General features: G+C 38.6%; 1 protein-coding gene across 3 annotated transcripts in view; it reads left to right on the plus strand.

Annotated features, from left to right (window-relative positions):
* The window catches only part of PCCA (propionyl-CoA carboxylase subunit alpha), a 283,490-nt gene that overhangs the window by 153,916 nt on the left and 104,600 nt on the right, over positions 1-24,974 (plus strand). For all 3 annotated transcript variants that reach the window (XM_065829712.2, XM_071807058.1, XM_071807055.1), the window contains exon 19: positions 16,134-16,236. In XM_065829712.2, coding sequence (XP_065685784.2) covers positions 16,134-16,236 — 103 coding nt within the window. The remainder of the gene's footprint in view (positions 1-16,133; positions 16,237-24,974) is intronic.

The raw sequence follows: 24,974 nt of genomic DNA on the forward strand, positions 1-24,974 counted from the left end.
ATTTTCAACCGTTTCTTTTTCCTTTGATTCAACTGCGAAAGTGGGATGGGACAGAGAATGGCCTCATTATTGTAGGAGTATTTCTCTGTTCCCCGCAATGATTCCAAAAGCTCTTGCACACTTCATCAGTATTATTGTAATTCTTTGGCTGCAGGATATTTGGCAGCTGTTGCACCCCACTGGCAAATCCTATTCAGACTTCACTTCCATTCACCATTGCCATTGGAGAATTGATTTCTCTCTCCTCTGCTCTAACCTTTCCCAATTCATTTTGGATTGTTCAATGTGAAACATTTTAATTTCATATCATACAGCCATTCAGCTCACAATCCTTTTTTAACCTGTCACCAGGGTAACAGCATAGCATGCTTTCTTTAGGCAATCAAGTTTTTATTTCACATGCTTAATGTTGCATTAAATGTTTGCATTTTGTTTAACCCTCTTAAATACTTTGAACTGGGGATATATTTTGCTGGGTAATGAAGTCTCTGATTTTGGTGTCAAGTCTTCACAGCAATTGCCTTACTTAAAATAAAAAATAAGAAACCAGAAGTAATGAGAAGATTATTAATAAAATCCCAAATGGCTGAATGAGGCAAGGATCTGTAGAATAGCAACAATATTTTTCTTCTGGAAAAAAACCTTCCAGAAGCTTATATTATAATCATTAGACCCACACTTTAGGATTAGTTTTACCTGTAAGTGCTTGTAATCAAATTAATGCAAATATAAGATTAACCGTGCAATGACATGACTTTAAGAAGTGAAATGTCTGGCCTATACCTGTCAACCTGCTTCGAACTGCTTGCCAGATGTGTGTGAAACTGTAAGCTGAATAGCAAGTGATTTATATACATAGAAATTAGAGTTTAATGGGATGATGGAATTGATTGAAGAAATGTGGAATTTTTAACTGTTTTTCCTGTACATGCAAACCATCACGGCATGAATAACAGACTGTATTCTTTTTCTTGGAAATTAGAATAATAATGAATTTAGAGTACATTATAATTGATGATTACATGAATAAAATGGAATGGACCTTTTCATATTTGAGAAAGCATTGATTTAATATAACTGTCAATACAGAACAAGTCCTGCTTCTCTTGGTAAAGGATAGGACCAGCCTATCACCCCACCTGTTTAGCTGGAAGTTAAAAATGTCTGTGACAGATGTCCTTAAAAGACACAGAATTTCATATTCTCTGTCTGTAATTAGAGGTGTAGTGTTAAAGGCTTTTTATCTGTCATGTTCTGTTCTCAACTATGTATGTATTAAAGATGTGGGAAAAAAACCCAGTATTTAATTTTAACGTAAGTGAAACTTAAGAACATGGCCTTGCAAATAAGCCCAGGCTTTGCTTATTTATAGTGAAATAAACCCACTATAATGAAAGCCCTAATAGTATGCGTTTTAAGACTTTGGAATGCTAATTTTACAAAGCTTCTCATTTGTAAAATAGATCATACATATCTAGCATTGTTTAAAACAAACATGCAAAATATTTGCATTATGGTACTAGGTGGAGTGTTTGGCTTTCCGTTTGATACAGCTCTTTTTGAGGAGGCAGCTGCTTATCAGATCCATAGAGTTGACCTTGTTACAATTTTTCTTTCAATAGCATGTAGCTAACTATACAAGGATAGAAATGCAGTTTCTTCTATTAATTTTCAAGCTTTCTGTCCAGTTTCCTTTTTTCCCCAAGTTGTACTATAAGCTACCAAATATTATTACCTGCCAAAAGAGGTTTGGCAGTGTTTTGTTACTGAATTTTGCCAAAAGGAGCCAAACATATGGTAACAGTTAATTTATTGGTTCTTCTAACCTCAAGGGAACTCTTACAGAGAGCATATTACCTCTTTATCTAACATATTTTAAATAAAAGAGCTGTTGGCTTGAAATTTGATATGCTAGTATAGAAGCTGACCTTCAGTGCAGTTTTGCTCAATTCAGTCTTGTTTAAGGCTAAGATTAAGAGTGTAGACATACAAGATTGAGCTAAGACTTCTTTCTTTTCAACTTTTAGAGAGGCAGGTCAATTCTGCATAGTTTTTGTGTGTGTATTTAAGTGAAAATATCGAAGAAACATTTTCACAAGAAAAAAAAGTCCTGCCTTTCTCTCAGCAGTCTTGGAGAGCTTTCCTGGTGTGTGCATTACCAAGTGATTTAAAAACAAAACAAGAAAACCAACAGCACAAACCCACAATAAAACCCCCAAACAAACATTTTTCATTTCTCTATATGTAGGATCACAGGCCCATTTGTTGCTCTGTGACAACGTAGATTTGTCTAATTCTAATGGAAAAGTATTTCAGATGTACCATTGCTAATTGTGCTGCTCTTCACTGTCTTGGAGTTGAATCTCATGCTTGAGACTTGCACAACTCAAAATCAGTGATCTTCTACCTGCATTTGAGAGTAGTCCTCTTTGTTCCACCTCAGATGCTATGTATTTTTATCTTTGTGGTGGTATGACTCTTAAAAGGAAAAACTACATGGATAAGTCATCGTATTTCAGGTGGGATACTTGAGATAGATGGTGCTTTAAATAAAAATACTCTGATTTTTGTTGGCTCATATTAGGTGCTTCAAGGCCTGGATGTTTTTCCCTTGGTCTGTGTTGGGACTTCTCACATGACTTTTCCTTTGGTGATTATGGATGGTTCTTTAATATCTTTCACAGACTAGTCTTTAGTGGTTTACTTCTCTGTGGAATTAGATGTGGTGCTTGGAGTATGTTTTGACTGTGACTTCCCTTTAACATGTACCTTCAAATCCAGTAGTGTGAGAAAGACTGGACAGGAAGCAATGGTGCAGGACCCCATGCTTTTGATACCAGGGATGTTTACCCATTCACTTTAGAAAGGAGATGATGACAGGTCTTTATCCTTTCTTTCTGTGATGCTTAAGAAAATTCATCTTGCTGCAGTTAGTAGTGCAACAATACAAATAAATATTTTCCTGTTGAATTCCAGATTTAAAAAGCATCCCCAAAAATATGAGGAGTTTGTTAAATTTTATGCTTCTTAGGCTTTAAGCTTCTGGCTTTACCCCAGTGTTGTGGTACCTGTTTTGAGGCTCTTCTCTCTGCCATTGGCAGGTTATCTAATACACATTACACACAGAGGAATTATATTCTCCAGGCTCTGCTGCCCAGTTTTCTACCAGACACTGAAATTTGTAGCAGATCCTCACTGGCTGCACCCAGCCCTTAATGTCCTTAAACAAGGGAGATACCAGCAGCTTCTCTCTGTTTCCTTGAACTAGTGAGAGCACTTATAAATCCTACACTTGCCCCACAGCCCCCCTGCAGCAAATCATTTTTTCACAGAATCAGAGAATGGTTGGGGTTGGAAGGGACCTCTGGGATCATCCAGTCCAACCCACCTGCTAAAGCAGGTTCACCCAGAGCAGATATCACAGGAGTGTGTCCAGGTGGGTTTTGAATGTCTCCAGAGAAGGAGACTCCACAGCCTCTCTGGGCAGCCTGTTCCAGTGCTCTGGCACCCTCACAGTAAAGAAGTTTCTCCTGATATTCAGATGGAACCTCCTGTGTTTCAGTCTGTGCCCGTTACCCCTCATCCTGTCGTTGGGCACCACTGAAAGGTCCCATCCTTTTGACATCCACCCTTGAAATATTTATAAACATTGAGATTCCCTCTCAGCCTTCTGTTCTCCAGGCTGAACAGACCCAGCTCTCTCAGTCTCTCTTCATAGGAAAGATACTCTAGGCCCCTAATCATCCTCATAGCCTGTGACTCTTATCTTCAGGCAAATCACCATCATTCTAAGATGTTTACTAACATGAAGTCCACCTTGTTCCTCTACTAGCTGTGATTTCTCTACTCTTTGATCTCGGACATTCAGTGTCTGCCTCTACTTCAGACTTCCTTTTCCCTTTTCTTAACACCTATTTTAAGTGAACTCTTCTGAGTAAAAGGAGTGAATCTCTGTTCCAGTGTTTTCCAAAATCCTGGTAGTCTTGTGGCCATTTAAGCTTCAGTCTCCTTATGCTGGGCATTGCAGCACCATTCCACAACTCTTTTTCAACTTCCTCAGCTTTCAGTCAGTCATATGTGTCTTCCCAACAGCAAGGGAGAACTGGTAGCGTTTTGCTCTTTCACAGTTTAGAAAAGTTGGATTGCTCTGAGGAATCGTCGTGTTCACAGCCTGGAACAGTTCTGGTAAGAATAGAGACTGTTTGGAACTTATAATTTGCCTGAATTGATTTCTGGGATGCCTTCGTGACAGAGTGGAAGGGAACTCTTTGGGGATGGGGCCAGCTTATCTCACACAGGAAGGCCCAGAAAGGCCTGCAGTCATTTGCATTTTAGAGAAATTAACTTGGATATGGGTGAAGAGGCTTTGCGCTTAGAGGGAACATGGCTGTTGTCGCAGGTGGTTTCCATCAGCAGGAGGGTCGAGGTTGAAGGCAAAGTAGTGAGAACTGTTTCTGAATATCTTCCTAAGGTATTCACTCTCAGATGCTGCACAGTACTTCTGAAGGTGTATTTTGAAAATGCTTTGGCTCTTCCCTTGCTGTTTGATTATTTCTTTACTGATGAGTGGTAGTTTTCCATCTAAACTTTCAGGAATTACCAGTGGGCATAGTTGTAGACACTGGATCAAAACCAGTTAGGTAATGTATGTCATGTCATGTTCGTGCAACAGTTCCACTTTTTTCTGTTCAAAATGTGTCTATGTTTTGTGTCAGAAAAAACAGTCTTGATGTTCTTTTTTTAACATCTTCATGACCACAGACCAGTGGTTTATAGAACAGGAACTTTCACAGAAAAATATAGTTTTACATATTAGCTTACTAAGAAAGAGGAACAATACTGTGTTTTTAACAATACGGTAACCATATTCATTAAATAATAATTTGATGTGTAAGAAATCATGTTTAAGGAAAATATATTTTCCATAGCATGTAAAAATATACCTATATGGCATGTATTATATATGGGTCATGTTATTTATATGTTTTGTGTGTGTATGTGAAAAATATTTTATATTTAGGAAATGTATTTCTTTGCTTTGTGAATTACTGAACTACTTTGATTAGTGGTAATTGTCTTGACAAAAGGCAAGGAAGGAGAAGGAACTTATAGTTAAGTCCATTGTAGCGGTGTGACTACATTCTTGTATAGTTCTTACACCTAATTTAACTCTCTACTTTTGATCACTGAATCTTGGACTAGATGGATATTTGGGCCACCCATTATTGGCATTTTTGTGTTCCCATGCTGTACTGATCATGATTCTCCCCAAAATAAGCAGAGGGAATCTAAATAGAAGGCCCACTTTGTGTTAAACTTTACTTTGCAGATCTATTACTGCTACTCCTTGGATCCATCCTACCTACAAAGCCTGGCTTCTCCACTTTAGCCAGCAGAAAGCTTAGTGGACAAAAGTATGTTATTAATACTGAGTGTAAGGCACTAGCTGTTACAAATTTTTCACAATCAGGCCTGGTTTAACTAATAATTTCTTCTGAGATTCTTTCGTTCACATCTGATGCTAAGTAGGAAACCTACATGCTGTTTTTTGTTATTGCCTTTCTTCTCTTTACTTGTGAGACCAAAATATGATCAATGACAAGTGTCCTATTAAAAGCATGAGACTATATGGGTGCAATAGAGATGTATCTTCTTTTGAATATATGTGACTTTGTCAAATAACAATATGAGCCTGGGTTTCTGCAGCCCAGATTGATGATGCCTCAGTACTGTAATAAATACAGGTAAGCGTGACCTAAAGGTAGATCAGCCTAAGGTCTTACTCACTGAGGAGAAGTACCTTTCTCTCTCTGTTAATTTTAAAGGGAAAAGGTAGTTAATGTCAGGTGGTGAAAGCTCAGTGAACTCTGGAGCTAAGCTCTAAGTGCAGTAAAAGATCTCTTGAAGGTGATGGGAGCTGCTGGAGCTCTGCTGTGTACTGTAATTGTCTAGACGTGAAGAATTAGTACTTACTGAAGATGTACATGTTCTGTGTTATCTAATACAATTTTTAGTGAACTTTGGGGATTTTTCTCATCTGCTGTTTTTTTCATCCTTAACGGAATTAGTGGCATTATTTCTTTCAGTAGGAATCTAGTGCAGAAGACATAGAGAGCAAAGCCTTAGAAAAGCCAGCCACTGTCTAGAAAAATATATTGTTGCAAACGAATCACTGTTTTTGGCTAGTTTCTATTTCTTACACGGTTGCATATAGGATGGCTAGTGAGGGAAAATGTGACCATCCTTTTCTGGGACTGTGTGCCAGCCTGAATGTGCATTCTATGCATTTCCTGGATTAAGTCTTGTCAGGAAGAGAAATCGCAACAGATCAAATATAATCAATGCAGCTGTATTACAAAATTGTTCTCACTGGCATGAGATGGTTAAGCTTTTGGCTCTAATTCTTTGGTTCTGCTGCAACCAAGCTTGCAGGAGGGGTAAGCTCTGTGTGACCAGTGAGTTCTTGCAATACCCTGGAACCCTACTGAAATCTGGTGCAAGCATTGTGGTTTTCCAAGGTTCACAAAAAAATGAATATAACTGTGTTTTAAATAATGACCTTTGGGATATTGCACATTTGACAGGCTTCAAAGAGACCAAGTTAATTGATTGGTATTACAAAGGGTGGCAGAAATTCTGTACTTCTGGCAATATAATCTGGTCAGTTCTGAGGGGACTGAGACAAAAAGGGACCTGTAGTAAGTCTTAGGTGAGAGACCTAAATGAAACTATTGAATACAGGAACGACTGCATTCAATACATAGTTCTTAACAATAACCTCAAAAAGATATTTGGAGGTGGTATTCTAGAAGAAGGTATTTTCAGTTTGGCTGTAAGACAATTTTGTTGTTGTGGTGGTGTTTGTGTGTGGTTTGCTGTTATGGTTTTTTTTCCTCTCCATTAGTTTGCCCACTGTGTTCCAGTGAGTCTTGGAGAAGGCTGATGTTCTTACTCCTGATGCTGTTGCCAGATTTCCTCAGAGGTGGTCTTATTCTGATTCCTTCGACTGTAGTAGTTGTCTCACTCGTGCTCTGGTGCTTCATTTAGGAAGTTGAGCAGGTACTGACAGGTTTTGCTGTGTTGGGTCTTAAAAACATTCTTCTTTAAACAAATGCTGAATATCGGTCAGATGTTACTACCCTTTAATGGTGGATATGACAGCCTATGTGTGTAGATGTTTATCTTGCAATAAGAATGAATTAGGTTAATGTGGTTTTTGGGGATTACACTTATAAATTACCGATAGGTGGAGAAGCAGTGGTGTGTTCAAGAAAGTAGTATTATATAACAGGACAGAGGTAGCACTGGAATGTTAGGCCAAGATTTTTTTTTTAATGGAAGTTTTAAATTTGCTTCTAATATATGTATTTGGTCTTCCAGATTGGCAGAATGATTTTTTTTTTTTAAATGTGCTGCACTGTGCAATATTCTCATTGCTTTCAACTGAGAGGAGCTGGCAGGTGCTAAGCACCTCTTAACATAACTTGTATTGGTGCAACTAAATAAGGGCATTCAAGACCTGCCGGGACACATTCCTGTGTAACCTTATCTGGGTGTTCCTGCTCCAGCAAGGGGATTGGACTGGATGATCTTTTGAGGTTCCTTCCAATTCCTGACATTCTGTGGTTCTGTGAAGGGCTTTTGAGCCCAAGTTAAAGTATTAGGTTTTTACTTACCTTTTAGACTATGGCCCAATATCTAAACTAAATACTGAGCTTATGGTTTTGAGGCAGTGCAATTGCTGAAATCCTCATTAAGATCAAAATCTCTTTATGTGAATAAGAGATTCTTCAATATTTAATCTAGCTGCCATTAAAGTGTGTACCAGTACAAGTGGATTTCTAGTTCATTATGAGGAGCCGATACTCTCATTTGCATGTATTTGACCTTTGATTAGTGCTGGTCCAGTCCTGTGCACTGAATGCCCATTTGTGGCTGGAGCATGCTGGGTGCAGTTTGTAGCCTGGCTTGTGTCTTACTTGTATCAGAGAGGAGTCTGGTTCCTATGTCCGCAGACTGTTCTGCAATGTGAGCCAAAGTAGCATAAGTGCAGATGATTGGGATAATTTGCTTTGCGAACTACTCCCCATCTCAAGTAAAATGCTGGTGTTCTCACAGCTGCTCTATGTTGTCTTGATTACTTCTGAGATATCATACTCTCCAGAACTTCTACTGAAAAAGTGGGTGAATAACTGGAATCCTAAATTCTGACAAAAGGGATGACAGATTAAAGCAGCAAATGTGTTTTGAGTTCAGGTTTGCAGTGGTTACTGGCAATTTAGTTTGAAATTAGAAGGCTACAAGTCAGGCAGATTTCACTACTGGGATGAGTACAGCAAGCCTAACATGGAGTTTAGCTGGATGTTTCAAAAAATAATTGAGTATGGAATGTTGTTTTATGTGTAGATGTAAAACTCAATGACTGTTACTTTATCAAACTTATCAGTAGGCGATCTTTTGATAATTTAATCTCCGTTTTCATACTAGTAGTTTAGAGATTGCTTGCTTCCTATCTTTAACATGCACAGGAAACCTGTAATATTCTAAACTTAATAGAAAATGAAGAGTAGCACATTATTCCCAGGCACAGCCAATGTTTGAATGGAGGTGCAGGAAGCAGGCTGCCCAACAAACACATGCATTCCAAGACCGTGATGTTATATGGAAGGACATAACTGCTACTGGATGATGCTAACAGAAGAGCTGTAGTCCTCCCTATTGCATCACAATTATTTGTTCTGAAGCTCTTGAAGCATTAAAAGGAAGTGAGATAATTATTGTAAGACTATTCCTAAATATCTGCACAACAAGACAATAAGTTTCCTCGTTCAAGGAAATACAGGAGAATTTCTACAGGAAGAGGAGTTTGGCATTTTTGTTTTATGGAGTGTGTTATTATTACCAGTTTTTCCAACTGCCCAAAGTAAACTCTTTATTAAAAATAAAGAGTGTTAGAGAGAAACAAAGTTGTAAAATTAAATACTTCAGTGGAGGAGAAATAGCCCAAAATCTGTTTTGATGATGAACAGATTTTCGAATTTCTCTCTATAAGGACTGTCAGCATGCACAAGTCAATATTGTTGAGTGATCTGATTTAAAACACCTGCTTGCAAGTAGTTATTTGGTAAACAGTTTTGCTGATTTATGAAAGATGGTTTGAAAGAATGAATCAGAAGCACAGACTTGTTAATTATATGGAAACTGTCTTTTTTCTGTGCTTGTGAACACATGATTTGAAACTTACTTGCTTCTCATCTCACCAATTCTTGCAGTGAGACAAGGAGCAACATCTCTTCTCCAGCATTAATGCTTGTGATGTTTCCTTTTTCCAAGAGAAACCAAATGCCGAAGTAGACCCTGACATGTCATAGCAGAAGAGTTTCACATATCATGTTTTGCATTTATTTATTTGTAATTTTCAAGGTATGTTGGCATCTGATGGGGGACTGGGCGGTCTTACCCGCCCTTGAAACTGAGAGGTCTTGGGCTCTACTTGCAGCTCCCAGGATTGCTTTGTGTTTCATCCAGTTTGTTAGATGCAAAGTGCACAAAAATTTTCTGGCATAGGACCAAACGCTAAAACTCTTTGTCCCAGAGGATGCATCATCAGGCTGCAAAGCTGCATTCTCTGAGTCCGCATGAATCTCTCATTCCTTCCTACCATGAGCAGGGTAGGCTGGTGAGTTCACTAGTGCCCTTCCAGGCTGAGGGAGACTAACCCAGATCTTCTCTCAAGTAACAAGTGATAGGATGAGAGGAAATGGCCTCAAGTTACACCAGCGGAGGTTCAGATTGGATATTATGAAAACTTCCTTCACAGAAAGGGTTGTCAGGCATTGGAACAGGCTGCCCAGGGAAGTGGTGGAGTCACCATCCCTGGAGGGGTTTAAAACATGCGCAGGTGAGGTCCTTAAGGACATGGTTTAGTGCCAGAGTTAGGTTATGGTTGGACTTGATGATCTTGAGGGTCTCTTCCAATTAAAACGATCCTATGATCTTTCATTTTCTGGATGCACATGCTGCAAACATGAATTTGTTACAGCAAGATGGGCAATAGCGGCAATCCTGCTTCCTTTGCCTGATAGATTTAAAGCTAAAAGAGCCATGAAAGAATTTTCAAGAGGCTTAGAATTGCTGATACTTGCCTGCATGCTTCGCAAACACCTTCTCCTTAAGGCTATGGAGGTGGCTTTGGCAGAGGAGCCTCTTGTTGCTGCCCCCTGCCAGGTTACTGAGGAAGGCAGCTGCAGAGCAGGAGGGGTCAGGGTAGCTCAGTCTGTGGGACCCAACCCCAGCACACTTGGAGACCTTCAGAGTTGAAGAGGGTGAGCGCAGGTTGTCTGCAGGATTAGTTATCAGTTGAATGAAAATCAAAGGGCTTGAACCACCCACTTAGATCTGGGTATTAAATGCACCCTAGATTTAGAACATCTAGCTTTAACTGCTTTTTTTGGCCTTGACTTGGGGTTCACTGGTGAAGGCACTGGAGGTTTTCAATGGACACTGGATTGCAGGCCCCTACGTCAATGCAAATCCCCCAAAAGGCTTCTGTGAAAGGGAAAGGAAGCATCCAGATGTATGCAGTTTTGAATCAAAGCACACTTCACTCTACAATATCCTTTCAAAGCAGTGTTTAGTTTATTATTTTATAGTTTACCTTCCACATAATTAATTTTTTTCCTGTGGACACTATGTGGGTAGAGTATGTGGCTATAAATATGCATATTTGTTATCGATCTTAAGGTACTATGTAAGAAAATGTAATGTAAACCCATTTTGACATAACCATTAAGTAATTCTTTCAGCCTTTGTCTGATCAGCTGATACACAGGCTAGCAGAGGTGGTTATTTTGTATGACATAAGCAGAACTATAATTTACTCTAATGATGGTATATTTTCATACTCTTGGTGAAAGGGGTATATGTATACATATAGCAGAAAGACGGAAAAGCGACTGTTAAACACAAGTACACATGCTATATATATATGTGTATATATATATATATGGATCAATCTGAATATATGTAGCAAATGTGTGTGAATAGATGTAGAAAATATTTCAAATTGCTGAATAAAATATTCCCAGATTCCTAGGTTCCTTTCACATAATTTTTAGTCCCTAAAATAATCCTGTGAAAGTGCTGCTTTTATCTCTTCTGTGCAATGATGAACTTTTATGTTGGAAAGTGTTGAAAGTACTCAGATAGTAAAGCTTAGATTTTTGTTTTGTTTGGCAGTACACTTCTGTTTAGAATTCTTTTAATCTATCCATTCCCTGCTTTTATATTCATCGTATAGTTGAAGGTTCTGTGAAGGATATATCTTTGTATATGAACTTATTAAACCAATAATTCTCAAAAGTGTGAGATTTACTTCCCTTTTTCCTTTTTCTACATTGTAAGATAGGCTCTTGTTTGAGTTGTTAAATTTCTATTTGCCTTTCTTGAGATTTTGGAGGAGGGGAGCGCGGAGAAAATAAGAAACAATTTATATGGTAGATCTAAAGTTTCATTAAAATTGCTTATGCCCTGTCCCAGGCATTTTAAGTGGGCCATCTGTCTAAACATCTCTCCATTTTTTTCTGATCATTTCCTCGACTTATTCATGAGCCATGGGAGGGCTCCTTTGTAGTCTCCATGTAGCTGGTTCAGTCTACCCCCACTGAATACATCTATGTGCTTGCATAACATATCTTTTCACAGTGCTGGAAATTCTCTGAACTTGGTTCAGATGAATGGCTCACTTTCTGAAGGTCTTTTTTTCTCCCCCTGCAAAGATTTGTATGCAGAAACTGACCTTGGTGGCTACAGAATCCAGCACATTATTCTTGATCATTTTACAGGCCACCTGCTGTGAAAGTTATGATGAAGGATTTCTTAATGATTCTTTGACCATTAACATTGTTTTAAGTCAATATTTCACTTTTATTTAACTGCTGAATAGGTAATTGCACAATTGAAAAACAGCTTTACGGAGTGTCATATAATGTGGTTTTCAAATGCTTATAATCTTTCATAACGGGGGAATTTGTTATGATAGTTTGGGGTTTCTCTGTGTTTACATAAAGTATTATGCAGCAAAAATATCCGAAGTAAAGAGAATTTTTAAGTTTCCCCCCTCCACACATTAGGACTCACATTTTGAATTGGAAGTAAAAAAATCTATACTCAATTTCCTGACCCTTTAGGAGCTGGTGACATTTATCATAGCTCATTACATCATCAACAGTAATTGGGAGAGGGGACTTTATTTGCCACAAACTGCAGAAAATTGTAGTTGTATTGAGTTCCTTCTATCCAATTGGTTGATGACAATCAGAACGGCTGGGGCAGAGTTCTTCCTTGACTTGCTTTTGTGAATGTCTGTTTTCTTTCGTTGTTTTTTATTAGAATAGATAATGGTTTAACTAATGTCTGTTTTCCATGAGCACAGTAAGTATGTGTTGATCTAAAATTTTTAGCAGTTGTCTGCTTTCCTGACTGAAATCTTGCAAAGAAAGCAGGAGTTAAAATTGCTGCGTTATTATAAATATCTCCCTCTGTCTCTTATGGCAGCTGGGGGTAAAAGGGACATAATGCACTGTGCAATGTATGAAATAAATTGTGAGACCATGACATCATCTGTAGTTGAACAAACAGCGGCAGAGGTTGAAGATAGATAAATAACTAAGCAGGCAAGTACTGCTGTTTTTCTTCTTGCACTGTTTGCATGTTTTTACAGCTTAAATACTTCAGAGCAACACCTTTATGACTTAAAGCCAGGCCAGCACCATGCTCTTTGTGCCCCTCTTCCTTGTGATAACTTCCCTTCGGAAGATGATACGGAGCAGAGAGGTTCAGAACTGCCTGTTTCTATATGGGAGGGGGTTCATAACACCCTTCTCCACCCGCCTCCTGTCCTTGTGGCTGCAGTGCTGCCTTCACTCTCTGCATCTCCTTGTCTCTGACACTCCTGGCAAGGGACACCAGTGCACAGGTCTCTGTGGCCCCGCTTCCCCCTCACCTGACAGTCATCGTGCTACCGAACTCACAATTCTTCCTGCAGCTGGAGATCTTTATATGTAAAGAAAGTAATTTTTTGGATGATGTGTCATTTGTGAAAACTGGGAGAAGAAAGGGAGGATGTCTTGAATGCTGTTGAAGACATATTGTGTGGATTCTGAATCTAGGGTTGGAGAGGAAGCGCCTTAAGTTTTTTGTGTCTTATATGATGGTAAAAATGATGTTACTTTTTTCTTTCAGTATTTTTTTTTCTGTAAATAGAAAATGTCAGATTTTAGCGTAGTGTGTAGATTTTTAGAAGTTATGCATTTTTGAAAATAGCCAGAAGTTTGAGCCATTTCCCATGGAATAGCGGAAAATAGATTCAGAAGTCCAGATGTTTTGTCTTTGGAGGACTTAGAAGAGTTTTCAGCCAAGGAAGCAACCTTGCCCAAGAACAAAGATTATTTCCTGCGCGCTGGGACTTCCAGACATTAAAAAAACCCAAACAACTCACAAAACAAAACAACAACAACAAAACCCCACCAAGAAGCCCCTTTCTTAGCCTGATAGAAACTTCTGTATTTCTGAAGTAGTTCACAGACTTGAGCAACTTCCTTTCTGTATCCAAGAAACTTTGGCTTTGATCCTTACTTTCAGACTTTGTGATTGTTACGAATATAAAAAGCCCTACCTCTCTGAATCCTATCAGAGTGGAGTCTGGTACTACAAGGTAATTTATTTGAAAGGAATTTGATTTAATGAAGAAAAAGTAGGATTCCCATGAGCTAATATAAGGATCTGTCTTAGCCAGTGTAACTGTGGAATACAAAGCCACAGGCGCTTGATTAGCAAAGCTGAAAAATGTCCCTGTGAAAATAGATCTAGCAATTCCAGGAGGGAAGTACAACTCGCCCTGGACTTGGGACTTAGATGCAGCTCTGGACCTTGCCCTCCTGACCACCAGTGTTGCAGAGAGGGGAATTATATGCCTGCCTGGCTGTTTGAAACCCAGGTATAGCCATGCCTTTCAAGAGGCATGCATCCTGTTTGGAGATACACTTGACAAAGCTCAGCAAGACAGGACTGAACAAAAATAATCCCTGCTGGAGAACAAGACTGTCTTTCCTTTGATGGCCAGCAGCCAGATTCAGGAGGTCACTTCCAGTCAAACGCAATATGAAGCAGGGGCTATGCCAGCAAGGTTTTAAGGAATCTCATGCCACCAGTGAAGCGGATCTACTAAGCTGTGTTTGAGATGAGGTCTTACCTCTAGTACAAGACAGACAATGTTGCTATAAGCCACTAAATCCTGTTGGTTATTGCAGTGGAGCACTATGGAGGATTTTGCCAGGCTCTGCCAAAACCTGCTACGTTCCTCCTTAGTGGTGCTCCCATGCCAGGAAGTGCAATGAAAACATCTCTGTTTGCTGCCTCCTACCTGTGCAGGAAATTCCTGTTCCTCTTCTTCAGGAACTCCCGTGTCTGTTGCATTTCCTATCGGCCAGTCTAAATGTTTTGGTGACACACAGGAATTTTAAGATGAGGTGCTGAGAAATGTCATTGCACCAAATAAACCATAGTTATTTCCTCAGATTTGTTGTTTGACAATTGTCACTGTATATTGAATGCGAAAGGTAATACTTGGCATCATTAGTATGGGAACAGGTTATTTTCAGTATCTCTTTTCATGGACTTTGTGGGTTGTGATAGAGGTGAGCTTAGATGTTTGGTGAAATCTGGTGTAGGCGTCTATTTGTCTGGCTCCATTTCTCCTGTTCAGACACATTGCAAGATGCAGTTTTTGGAAATGCCATGCCTAATTAGGTACCTGAACTTGCTTAGATTTCACATGTCTAAAAAGCCAATCTTCCTAAAATAATTGTTGAAAACCTTAGCAAGTTGGAGTGTTGTACTTGTCTTAGGCAGATAGTTTCTCCTCCTGTAGCCTCTGGAAGCCTCACAGGTCCTTCTCCCCATTGATTCCACAGGGAACCTGACTCTTCCCTTTGGGGAGACGGCACAACACTTAAAGATGTATTTCCAAGTTTTAAGATTCTGAAGGCTGCAATAAAATGGTATAGTAAGCTCTATTAATGTATAATAGATGAACGTTATAGTGGAAATGATCCTTAAGAAGATACCTAAAGTTGCTGAACTTATCTTTATAGATTTCTTACAGAGAATCTTAATATGTGTAAAAGTCAGTGTAGAAGAGAAGCTATAATAAAATAATGTGTCTTTGTTTTAACACCTTCATACTTTCTTTTTAGGCAACACGGTGCTTACTGATACTAATATATGGCAACCACTCAGAAAAGTTGTAGCATACCTTTGGACACCAGTTGTTACAATAAATTGGAAAAGAGTTGGGAAGTTTGGATGAGGAAACTGAAATTGAATATACATCTAAATAAAGTAGCTGAAAATTACTTGTTTCTCTCTGAACTTCCCAGAATGGAGACTCAGGTCTCATTTTTCTGCTGTCAGGTGTGCTTCTTTAAGCTAAAGTTGAAATGATTCAGGTTTCTTCTATTACCTGATAACTGGTGCAGTCACAGAATGCTGCAGAAATAAGTATAATCCTGCATGTGGGCTGTGATGATATATCATTATTTTTCCAATGTCCTTGAAGGACTCTGTGGATGAGATACTCTAAAATGTATATTAATTACAAAATTACTCGTATTACTTTTTTGGCTGAATCTCTTGTCTGTAATTGGCCTTTAATTAAGGTTTACTGAGAATGAGATGAAAGAAATAGTGATTATATTTTGCCCTTAAAAAGAATACTCCAGCTATCACTGTTGCTATTCTCCTGGCAACCCACTTTCTCATCTGCTTTTCATCCTGTTTGAGCTAATTCTGCAGCAAGTGCTGGCTGTATTCAAGAGCCTCCTATAACTTTATCAGCGTACCCAGTGTGTCAAGGCATATCAAGAAAGGAAGTGGAGTGTATTTTCTCCTTATATGCTATTTAACAGAAAAAATGTATTAAGTATTTTTTCTCAAGTATGCTCTCCAGCTGCGTCTATAGATTAATGATATTTTATATCTTTTATGATGATTCTATGAGGCAAGCGCTTCTGGTTAAAATGGAAGAAGCATGAAATCTCTGTTAAAAATTCTTTTTCTGTCTGTTTCTTTTTTAGAATTCCTATTGCAAAATCAAAGAGAAGTAGGTGGGAGCTCTCTGTGCGTCTAGGAGATGGAGTTTACCCAGTTGCAGTTTCAAAGGAGAGCTCATCATTTTCTGTAAGTCCTCCTCATTTTCTAAGAAATTTGATGTATTAAGTCAATGTAAATTATCCTTGACACCTACTAAAATTCTCTATATGTTCAGCGACCATAGATGTTTTGTCTTTAATAGGCATTGCTGTGAATTACAAAACAAGATTCTCTATGTTAATTAAATAGTACTGGTGTACAAAGAATTTTCTCTGCTAATGAAAGTGGAACGTTTTTGTGTCTTCTTGTTTATTAGTTTTCTAATTAACAATCCTGTTTAGTGTCTTGTTTAGAAGTAAGGTCTTATGCTCCATTGTAGATATATGAGAGTAAGAAAATAAATGCAATGTCAACAAAAAATACGTTACCTTACGTTTGTGGTTAAAAAACAAAACCAAAAAAACGCTCAAAAACAAATCAAAGAACCAAGCAAGTTGAATGTGTAATCATACTATAATGGAATTCTTCAGCACCTCAGTGGTTAAACTGCACGTGGCTATAGTAAAATGCCAATGTTTCAAGATGTGCCTGGGTCACTTCAGCTGAACATGTGTGAACTATTGTTTGTACAAATACTCTAAGATAATTACTTAAGCACTCAATGTTGTCAGCATGAAAGGCAGAAAGACAGATCAAGGCAGTAGAAGAATGGCAGCAGAATGAAGCCAAGATGCAAGCCAGTTGAATTGGAGTATTGAGAAGGTAGATTTATAGAGAGAAAATACTTTTAAAGTATGTTAATAGTAATTCCAAAACCAAATGGAGATTTTTTTAATTTTTTTTTTTTTTAAATGGACAGTTGACTTGCATAGTATCTGTTGACTCTAAGGCAAAAGTTATCAAAGGTTCTTAGGTTTTCTTAGAATCGGTAAAAGCAGGACTATGAAGAATCCCAGAAGTACTCTAGCTTACCTCTGGCAGCTGTTTACTCTTTTTGCATGTCTTCATTGAAGAAACTTCTGCAACATCTGCTCCATGACATTTTTATAGTCATGTTCACACCTATGTTGCATTCAGAATCATGAGATTTCTTTGAAAAACGACATTTAAGTTAATATTTCATATAACGCAGATAGTATTGTCTCAGTGAGTCACTTTTGCTTTGCTCTACTGAAATTTCAATCTAAAAGACATGCTTTTCGGTTGAAACTATTCATCTTTTCAGATGCTTATTTTCACTTACATGAATTGAAGTAATGAAAATCTAGCTTTTTTTTAAAAAAAAAAAAAAATTTGTTGGCCTAACTGGGACAAGATGATGCCTCACTGATATCCTTTTTAATACTACCTTTACCTCTGTCACACTCTATTTAACAAATGCTCATGATAAATGCGAGAGTATGAATAGAGAGCAGGATACTTACTGTTCCATGTAGATCACAGGTGCACTGTAAAAAGGGATATGGGGAAGATAAGTTGTTGTGATCAGCATCTTTAAAATTTTTCTCTCAAAAGTGTATTATACTACTTTGTGAAACAAGGTGGTCATTTTAGTTGTACTCTTTCTTTTAGAAAGCATTCCAGAAAGTCTTGTACAACTGTTCGCGCAGTACCTGGTACACAGTGTTGCTCTATGGCAGTGACACTCACCCTGCTTGTGGAATGGTGCTTCAGGAGCAAAGACAGAATCATAGAATCATTTTGGTTAGAAGAGATCCTCAAGATCATCAAGTCCAACCATAACCTAACTCTAGCACTAAAATTTACAGAGCAGTGTAGAAATTGTCCCTGCAAGTACCACAGGGGAGATTCAGGACACCCCAGTATTCCCTAGTGCTCTGCCATAGGAACGTTTTCCTGCTACAAACTGACAGGGAAAGAAATCCCTTAGGAACACTCAGAAATGTTGTTTGCACCCTTGGCAGGATGGAGAAGGCATGAAATCCTGTGACTGAGGCACTGAGAAATCATGTTTTACCTCTGTGTCTACTTCTGCATCATTCATCAGTTCTCAGTGGACTTGAAGTGCTAGAGTACTTCTCGTGGTTATAAACAACCACAAGTTATAATAAACTCTGTCTTCTTTCCACGGGGACTTAGTATGAGCTCCTGGGGCCTGTCTACTAGCTGGGATCAGGAGTCCTAAGTATCCTTTTATGCTTTTGTCTCTATCGATTGTAAAGGTAACTGAACGTACAAGCTCGTATTTGAGTCAGTCCTAGATTCTACTTGCAGCTGAGTTGTGAACTTCTCCAGGAGGTACAAACTCTGAGAAAAGATGCTGAATGTGTAATGCTATTGCTGCTGGTTTATTGTTTTAACATACAGGAAATCATTCCTCCCTACGAGACAGTCCAGACTTGTCTATCAGTTTAAATGGGATTGCGAAACCCTTCTGGTGTATGAGCAGTACAGCTAGTATGAGTCCAGTTTAACAAGGCATATATGAGGTCTGATTTCTAGTCCTTCGGTTTGTTATTCAAACACTAATACCTCCAGTATAATCAACTGGTGGGTATGACATTGATGGACTAAGCAAGAATGAGTAGTTAAGCATGACCTTATTTTTCTTGTTTGTTTTCATAAAGTCTTTTATCTTTCCAAACGTGTCTTGGGTCCCCTTTGCTACTGTTCCTTAGCAGGGCAAGCGCGGGGTGGGGGGTGGGGGGCAGCAGCACGAATTCTGTTGGGGTGGGGAGGGGAGCAACAGGCTTGCGGGGGTTCCTCGTGTCCTTGCGTCCCTGCAGCGTGTGCTACTGCTGCTCCCTTCCACTGCTGGGTGAGGAGGCAGGAGCACCCCTGGGGAGCTCAGCGCCCCCCAGCATCATGGGTGAAGGGGTGCCAGGTGGGACAGGCTGCCTGCCCTAAAGGTTGGGATCAGCGACAGAACCTTTTTCACTCTGATTCTACCTTAACCAAGCATGTATACTTGGGGAGAGGTAATTCCTTTTTTATTTGTATCTGGAAAACTCCTCAGCTGGTGAAATAAATTGCAGTAGGTGGATTTCACTGTAACCAGAGGCCTGTCTCACTTAAACCATAAGGTATAGTGTATTAAAATTAGCTCCTGATCTTGGGTTTGTAAAAAAACCAAATAACTGTTTTTTCAATACCAGAGGTATTTAGAATAATGCTTATCTTCCATTAATACTGGATACACAGCAGAGGACATGTTATTCTTTATTATTTTTTTTTTCTGTAGTTGCACTGTAGATAAGAGAATATAGTAAATAAAGCACAGTCAAAAATCTTCTGAATTATTATTTGAAGTCTTACAAGGGAAAAACAAGTGCCTTAAAACTTCAAAGAGGAGAAGTCAAAGACTAGGAAAGAGAAATCTTGTTTCTGGTCATGATATATAACATACCATTGGAAAAAAATGGGGAAATTCAAAGCTTGCCTTATTGACTTTGCTGTCAGAAACACAAGCCTCACTTTTTGAACTTCTGCATTTACTTTTTGCTCTCAAGCTGGTGTGACACGGGCTCCTGACTTTGTGGGTTGTGTCCCCTTGTGACTCGTGACAAAGATACCGGAGTCCGCGGCACAGTTAGGTAGCCCAGTGGGAGGGCCACCTTCACACTCCCCTTCAGAAGTTTGCTCCTGCTGCAAACTGTGCCTTGCAGCAGCGGTGGCCACGTCCTGATTTACTTTGTTTACCGCTGGGACTCTTCCAAGAGTGACTCCTTTCTTTTTTTCACCTTAACTCCTCTCCTCTCGCCAGCCGAAAGCTCCCCACCTCGCAGCATGCAGCGCTTTGCTCTCCGCGCGGGGAGCGTGAGCCACAGGCCTCTCTGTGCTTCCTGATGCTTGCCAGCAGATCATTCGTCAGCATCTCGGGCTATGGGTCATCTGTGGATTTCTTCCCTTATCATGAGAATCTTAATGAGTTGTGCCCTGTTAACTTTTCTTCGCTGCTCTCTGTTTTTCAGGAATTGGAGTTTTGTGGCCATCTGTTTTTAACCACTTTATTTGTAACAGGGGTCCTTGATGTGAGCTGGCTATAAGCCACTTTAGAGGCCTTGCTTCCCAGAATCGAAGGACTTAAAAGATAAGCGGTCAAGTGTGAGCAATACTGTTTGCCTGAAGCAGTGCAAACGAAAATATTAGTTTTCTTGTTTCCAGTAGAGGTTAAAAACTTTTGTGACTCCTAATTAATTTTATTTTCTCTTTAAAAGTAGAAGTAGATCTGTTGTTATTCTGAAGCCAGCAACGTATATGCTAATACTCAAGTTTGTATAAAATTAGTATACTAGAATTTTCAGTACCAGACGGTTGTTCGTGGTGATACCCTATCAACATAATGACAAACACTTCCGCAGTTTAAAGATTCTTATGACCTGACTTGAGAATTAAAATTTAGCAACTTTGATGTGATCTGCTGGCTTGTGTACTAAGAACTTGCCAACTGAATTAATGTAAATGTTGCTTATTCTTTTTTTCTTTGTTCTTTGTCTTATATATTAATTGCTGGAAGAATCTTTACATTAACTGCTTGTCATATATATCCATTTTGTTCTTTGGAGGACAGATGGTCAGATTCTGGGCTTTGATGAGTTTTCTTCTTAAGCATAAAATTTTTCCTCTCATCAGTGGAGTTAAAGATCTTACAGTCAAGTTTGCTGCTAAAATAAATTTAAAGGAAGAATACCCTCCTTTACATCAGACTAAAGTAAACGAGCAACAAACAGCCCAGAAGCATCCCTCCACCAAACTCTGGAATCTTTTGTTTAATTCAGTTTCAGACAGGGTTCTTTTTCATCTTGCCCTTTTTGGTTGCCAGTGTGGCCATGAAATGTATTTAATTCATGATTTCGTTATTTCGTATTCAAAGGTCTGATCCAGTTTTGCTGGTGAAGGTTGGTGTCTGTTCTTTCTTCACGAAGCTTGAGTGTTCTGCAAAGTACCAAAGGGCGGGAGAGACAAAAGCAAATGGGAACCTACAAATATTGAGCAAACCTGGTAGCTGTGGTTTCCCTGCACTGTGCTAAACTGACCCTTCAAAGCCAGATGCCAGCTACCAGGGATGCTCTTCATCCATGTGTTGGTGGCTTTGTTGCCTGTTCGTGGACGTCCACTCCCAGCTGCTTGCAGCCAGTGTGGGGTCCCCTTGCTAAGGGTCTGTGGGGGAGACCTGCCCTCCCCAGCTGCCTTGTGAGCAGACCCCAGGCCCCTGGAGCTGGTAGGACTTTGGTATCACGGACGGCCATGGACTGACTTACGATGTGGGTTGATTTCATACACCTTCAAGGGTGGTCACCTTCAAGGGGCCGAATGTAATTTCAGGACTGTATAAATGTAGCTACTCCTACATTTATACAGCCTTACAGTTGCATTAGGCCCTTTGAAGGCAACAGTCAGACTGATGTGGCCCCCGGTGAGAATGAGTTTGCGACCCCTGATGTAGGCAATACACTTAAAATGTATAAGAAAAATAGTAGCAAAGAATGTAAGTGGTCTAAGCAAGGGAGAAATTAAATACATTGGACCAGATATCCGATAATAAAGCTCAATGTAATTGGTCCACCACTGTATAATTTTAATTCAACAAAAGAATGAAAGATAAATAATTATGTGATTGTAGTGCAGTCTTTTCACTGCGATAACCTACCCTCCTTACTTCCTTCAGTATTCTTCAGTTTTCTGTTATGGATGTCGTCCAAATTATAAAACCAAAGAATGTTTTTTATTAATATCTTTGTGGTGGAGGTGGTAGTAGAAAAGGGATTGTTCATTGTGATTTTAGGCTACACCTCTGTTTTCACAAAAGCAATGCATGAATCCAAAGGCTCAAATGATAAATACCAGCAGTAAATAATTACACTTTAGAAGATACAGTCATGTTTCTTTTTATTTGAAGTTCATTGCTATATGTGCAGGTTGAGGACCTAAGTTTAGTTCAGCAAAGAATTTGTAGCTGTATTTTGCATTTTCAAAAACATTTTTGCATAAACCGTTTTCTGATCCTTTGTAGTATAGGAATCCTCTGTCTTAAGCGTTCTATTTTTGCTGATTTATGTGATTTCTTTGCAAGTAATTGTTTTTCTCCTTTTTCATGTTTCAAAACAGCCCTTTCTGTTAGGGGTCTTCATCTCTGTAGTAGATGCATACCTTCCCAGACCACTTAGCCTCATCTTCTCATCTGTTCAGCTGACAAAGAATTTCCAGATGTTTTCTGTTATAACGTAGCTTCCTATCATTGAAGTTGTGGTGAATGAAAGTTGTTTGTTTTTTTTTAAAGTGTAAGGTGAAACAGTTCAGAAGTTACTTTGAGCAAATGGAAATTCAATATGTTTCCAGAGGGACCAGTATAGGTCAAATGCTGAATAAGAGGACTAGAGAAAGCTGAATTACTTTTTTTCAGGTCGCTACTACAATGGGCTACCATTTTCACAAAATATTGGATAACTTCCTAAATTCCAATTTAAGAACAAATAAAGATAGTACAGCCATGAAATCTCTGTGTAAAATTTGAGAAACTTGTTCAGCCCAATGAGAAGTTGATTAATGAATGTTCTTAGTGATTTTTAGGAAAAAGCAATGTTTTTTTTTCTATTTTTTCATAAGAAATAAAAAATGTATTAGATCTCTGTGTAGGTGGAAAAGTGCCTCGTGTACCTCTTGATATTTTGAAGAGAAACCTATTATGTAGTACATTAATGAGAGCATAAAATACAGATCTAAGGCATTGCTGTCATCATTGTTTTTATACATCCTGTATCATCAGCATAGGGCAGATAAGTAGTTATCTGTATGCTTTAATTTAGTTAGTGAACTCATGTGTATCTACTTAAAACTAAGCTTTGACCTCAGATTAAAATGAATAAACATTGAATTGAGAGAACTCTGCTGTATTCATTTGCTGCCAATTTTATGATGGGCTAAGTTGATTTTAAAGTTACTTTGCGAAATGTTTTTTGTTTTGTTTTGTAAATTCTCTTCAGGGAAGGAAAAATGCTTAAGAAGAAATACCATCCAAAAATCAAACTAGTAGATACAGCAAAGCATCAAGTGTAAAAAGGAATATTATAACATAAAATCAAAGCAATGGTACAGAAAGTTGCTGCAAGCAAACTGCCTCCACATTTAATTCCTTAAACACAAATGTGAATGAAGTGGTATTGTAATTCAGAGCATATTAAGTTCTATCTTTGCAGTAGTCCAAGTAGAAGAATAAGGTGGCCTATCCCTGTCAGTGTAAGCTTAATGATCTTATTAATAGTTCTGGTATTTTATTGATTCTTGTATTACTAGTACCTTCCACTTCTGGTATGCTTCAAACACATAATAATGTATAACTAATTGGTCATATAAAATAAATATGAGGGCTGTATTAATAGAGATTAAGAGCAAATACCTGCAGGAACTAAGACAAAAAAGAGAGGTAACCACTAGAGATGTAAATTAACCTATAACCCCAGTAGTAGTACATGAAGATTTTCTGGTTACTCTAGTTTTAAAATATATCAGAATGTTATATATGTTATATTGTTATATGTATGGAATACAATATGCTACTATTCCAGTGTCTTGTGTCAGCTGGAATGAAGGGAAAGTGCACACACAAAGGCACAAGTGAAGGACGCAGATCAGTTAGATAATCCTGACAGCTGTACGCAGAAAACTTTTCCTGCCTCTTTCCCAGTGGTTTATATTTTACTTGTGCAGTAGCACACAAATTTTCTCTTGCAGTGCAAGTGCAGTTGTGTGAGCAAAACTCTCTGTTACCAAGCTCTATAGGTTATATATCTATAAAACCTACACGTTCTATAGGTTGTGTACCGACTTTTAATTTATAAATTCAGTTTCAAATCTTGTATTTGGATCCTGTATTGTCTTCTGTAGGGTGCCAAATTTGCTGAAAGGGTAAAGGCTGACCTGTCCTATCCCGATGCGGGGGGACAGTTTCTCCTGGAGGTGAGCACTGTGCACTTGAACCCTTCAGTCTGGGAGGAGTATTGATCCCCACGTTGTGACTCTGTGGGCAAGTGCTTTAATTGCTGTGTTTCTGTGGCTGCTGACATTGTGTTTTTTAAATAAAAGTGGCCTTGCCCTCAGTATCTTGTTGTGAACTTGATGTTTCTGGCATGCATTCCCACTCTGTTGCATTGACTCTGAGAATTTAGATGCTGGGACACGTGAGATGAGATGGAGGCAAAAATTCTTAGGTAAATCTTAGGTATGCTCATATAATATTTATATGTACTTGTATTAGGTGTACTTGTGTATTAAGAAGCAGAATGTATCTGGATTGCGTGTGTGTTTTTCGATACCGTGCCAGTTTAGCAGTAAGTACGTGAGATGGACTGATACAATAGGTGCATATTTGCTCTTTAAAGAGAGATTGTTGGCGTGGGTTTGTATATCTCAGATTTGTGTATTCACACAGTACTCCATAAGCATACAGAGAAAATATCTACAAGGTTGAGAACTAAAAATTACATGAAAAGTAATGAATTAATTGTGTAGTTTTAAATGTGCTCTCACCTCTATGTCAGGGCAGTATAGTAGCTTGGTTATAGTAGTTTTTTGGAGGGTTCTAGTTCTGCCACAAAACTCACAGTAACATATGGTCTGGCTCTGGTGTGTAGCCTACAATATGTTTAAAAAATGCAATGAAAGGTCTGAGATGCTAAAATGGAAACTATTTTAAAAGCAGGTGGGGTCAGTTTGGATATTTATTTTCCTTATGTTAGAATCAGACTTCATTGTTTTAAATTGTAGTTCTTAGAAGGCAGAGGAGGAACTAGATTTTACAATGATTATTTCTGAATTACCTAATGAAGAGTTTTACCCACACAGGTGGCTTCATAGAATGAATTCCT

The sequence above is a fragment of the Patagioenas fasciata genome, chromosome 1 (genome assembly GCF_037038585.1).
Source record: "Patagioenas fasciata isolate bPatFas1 chromosome 1, bPatFas1.hap1, whole genome shotgun sequence".
NCBI classification, from domain to species: domain Eukaryota; kingdom Metazoa; phylum Chordata; class Aves; order Columbiformes; family Columbidae; genus Patagioenas; species Patagioenas fasciata.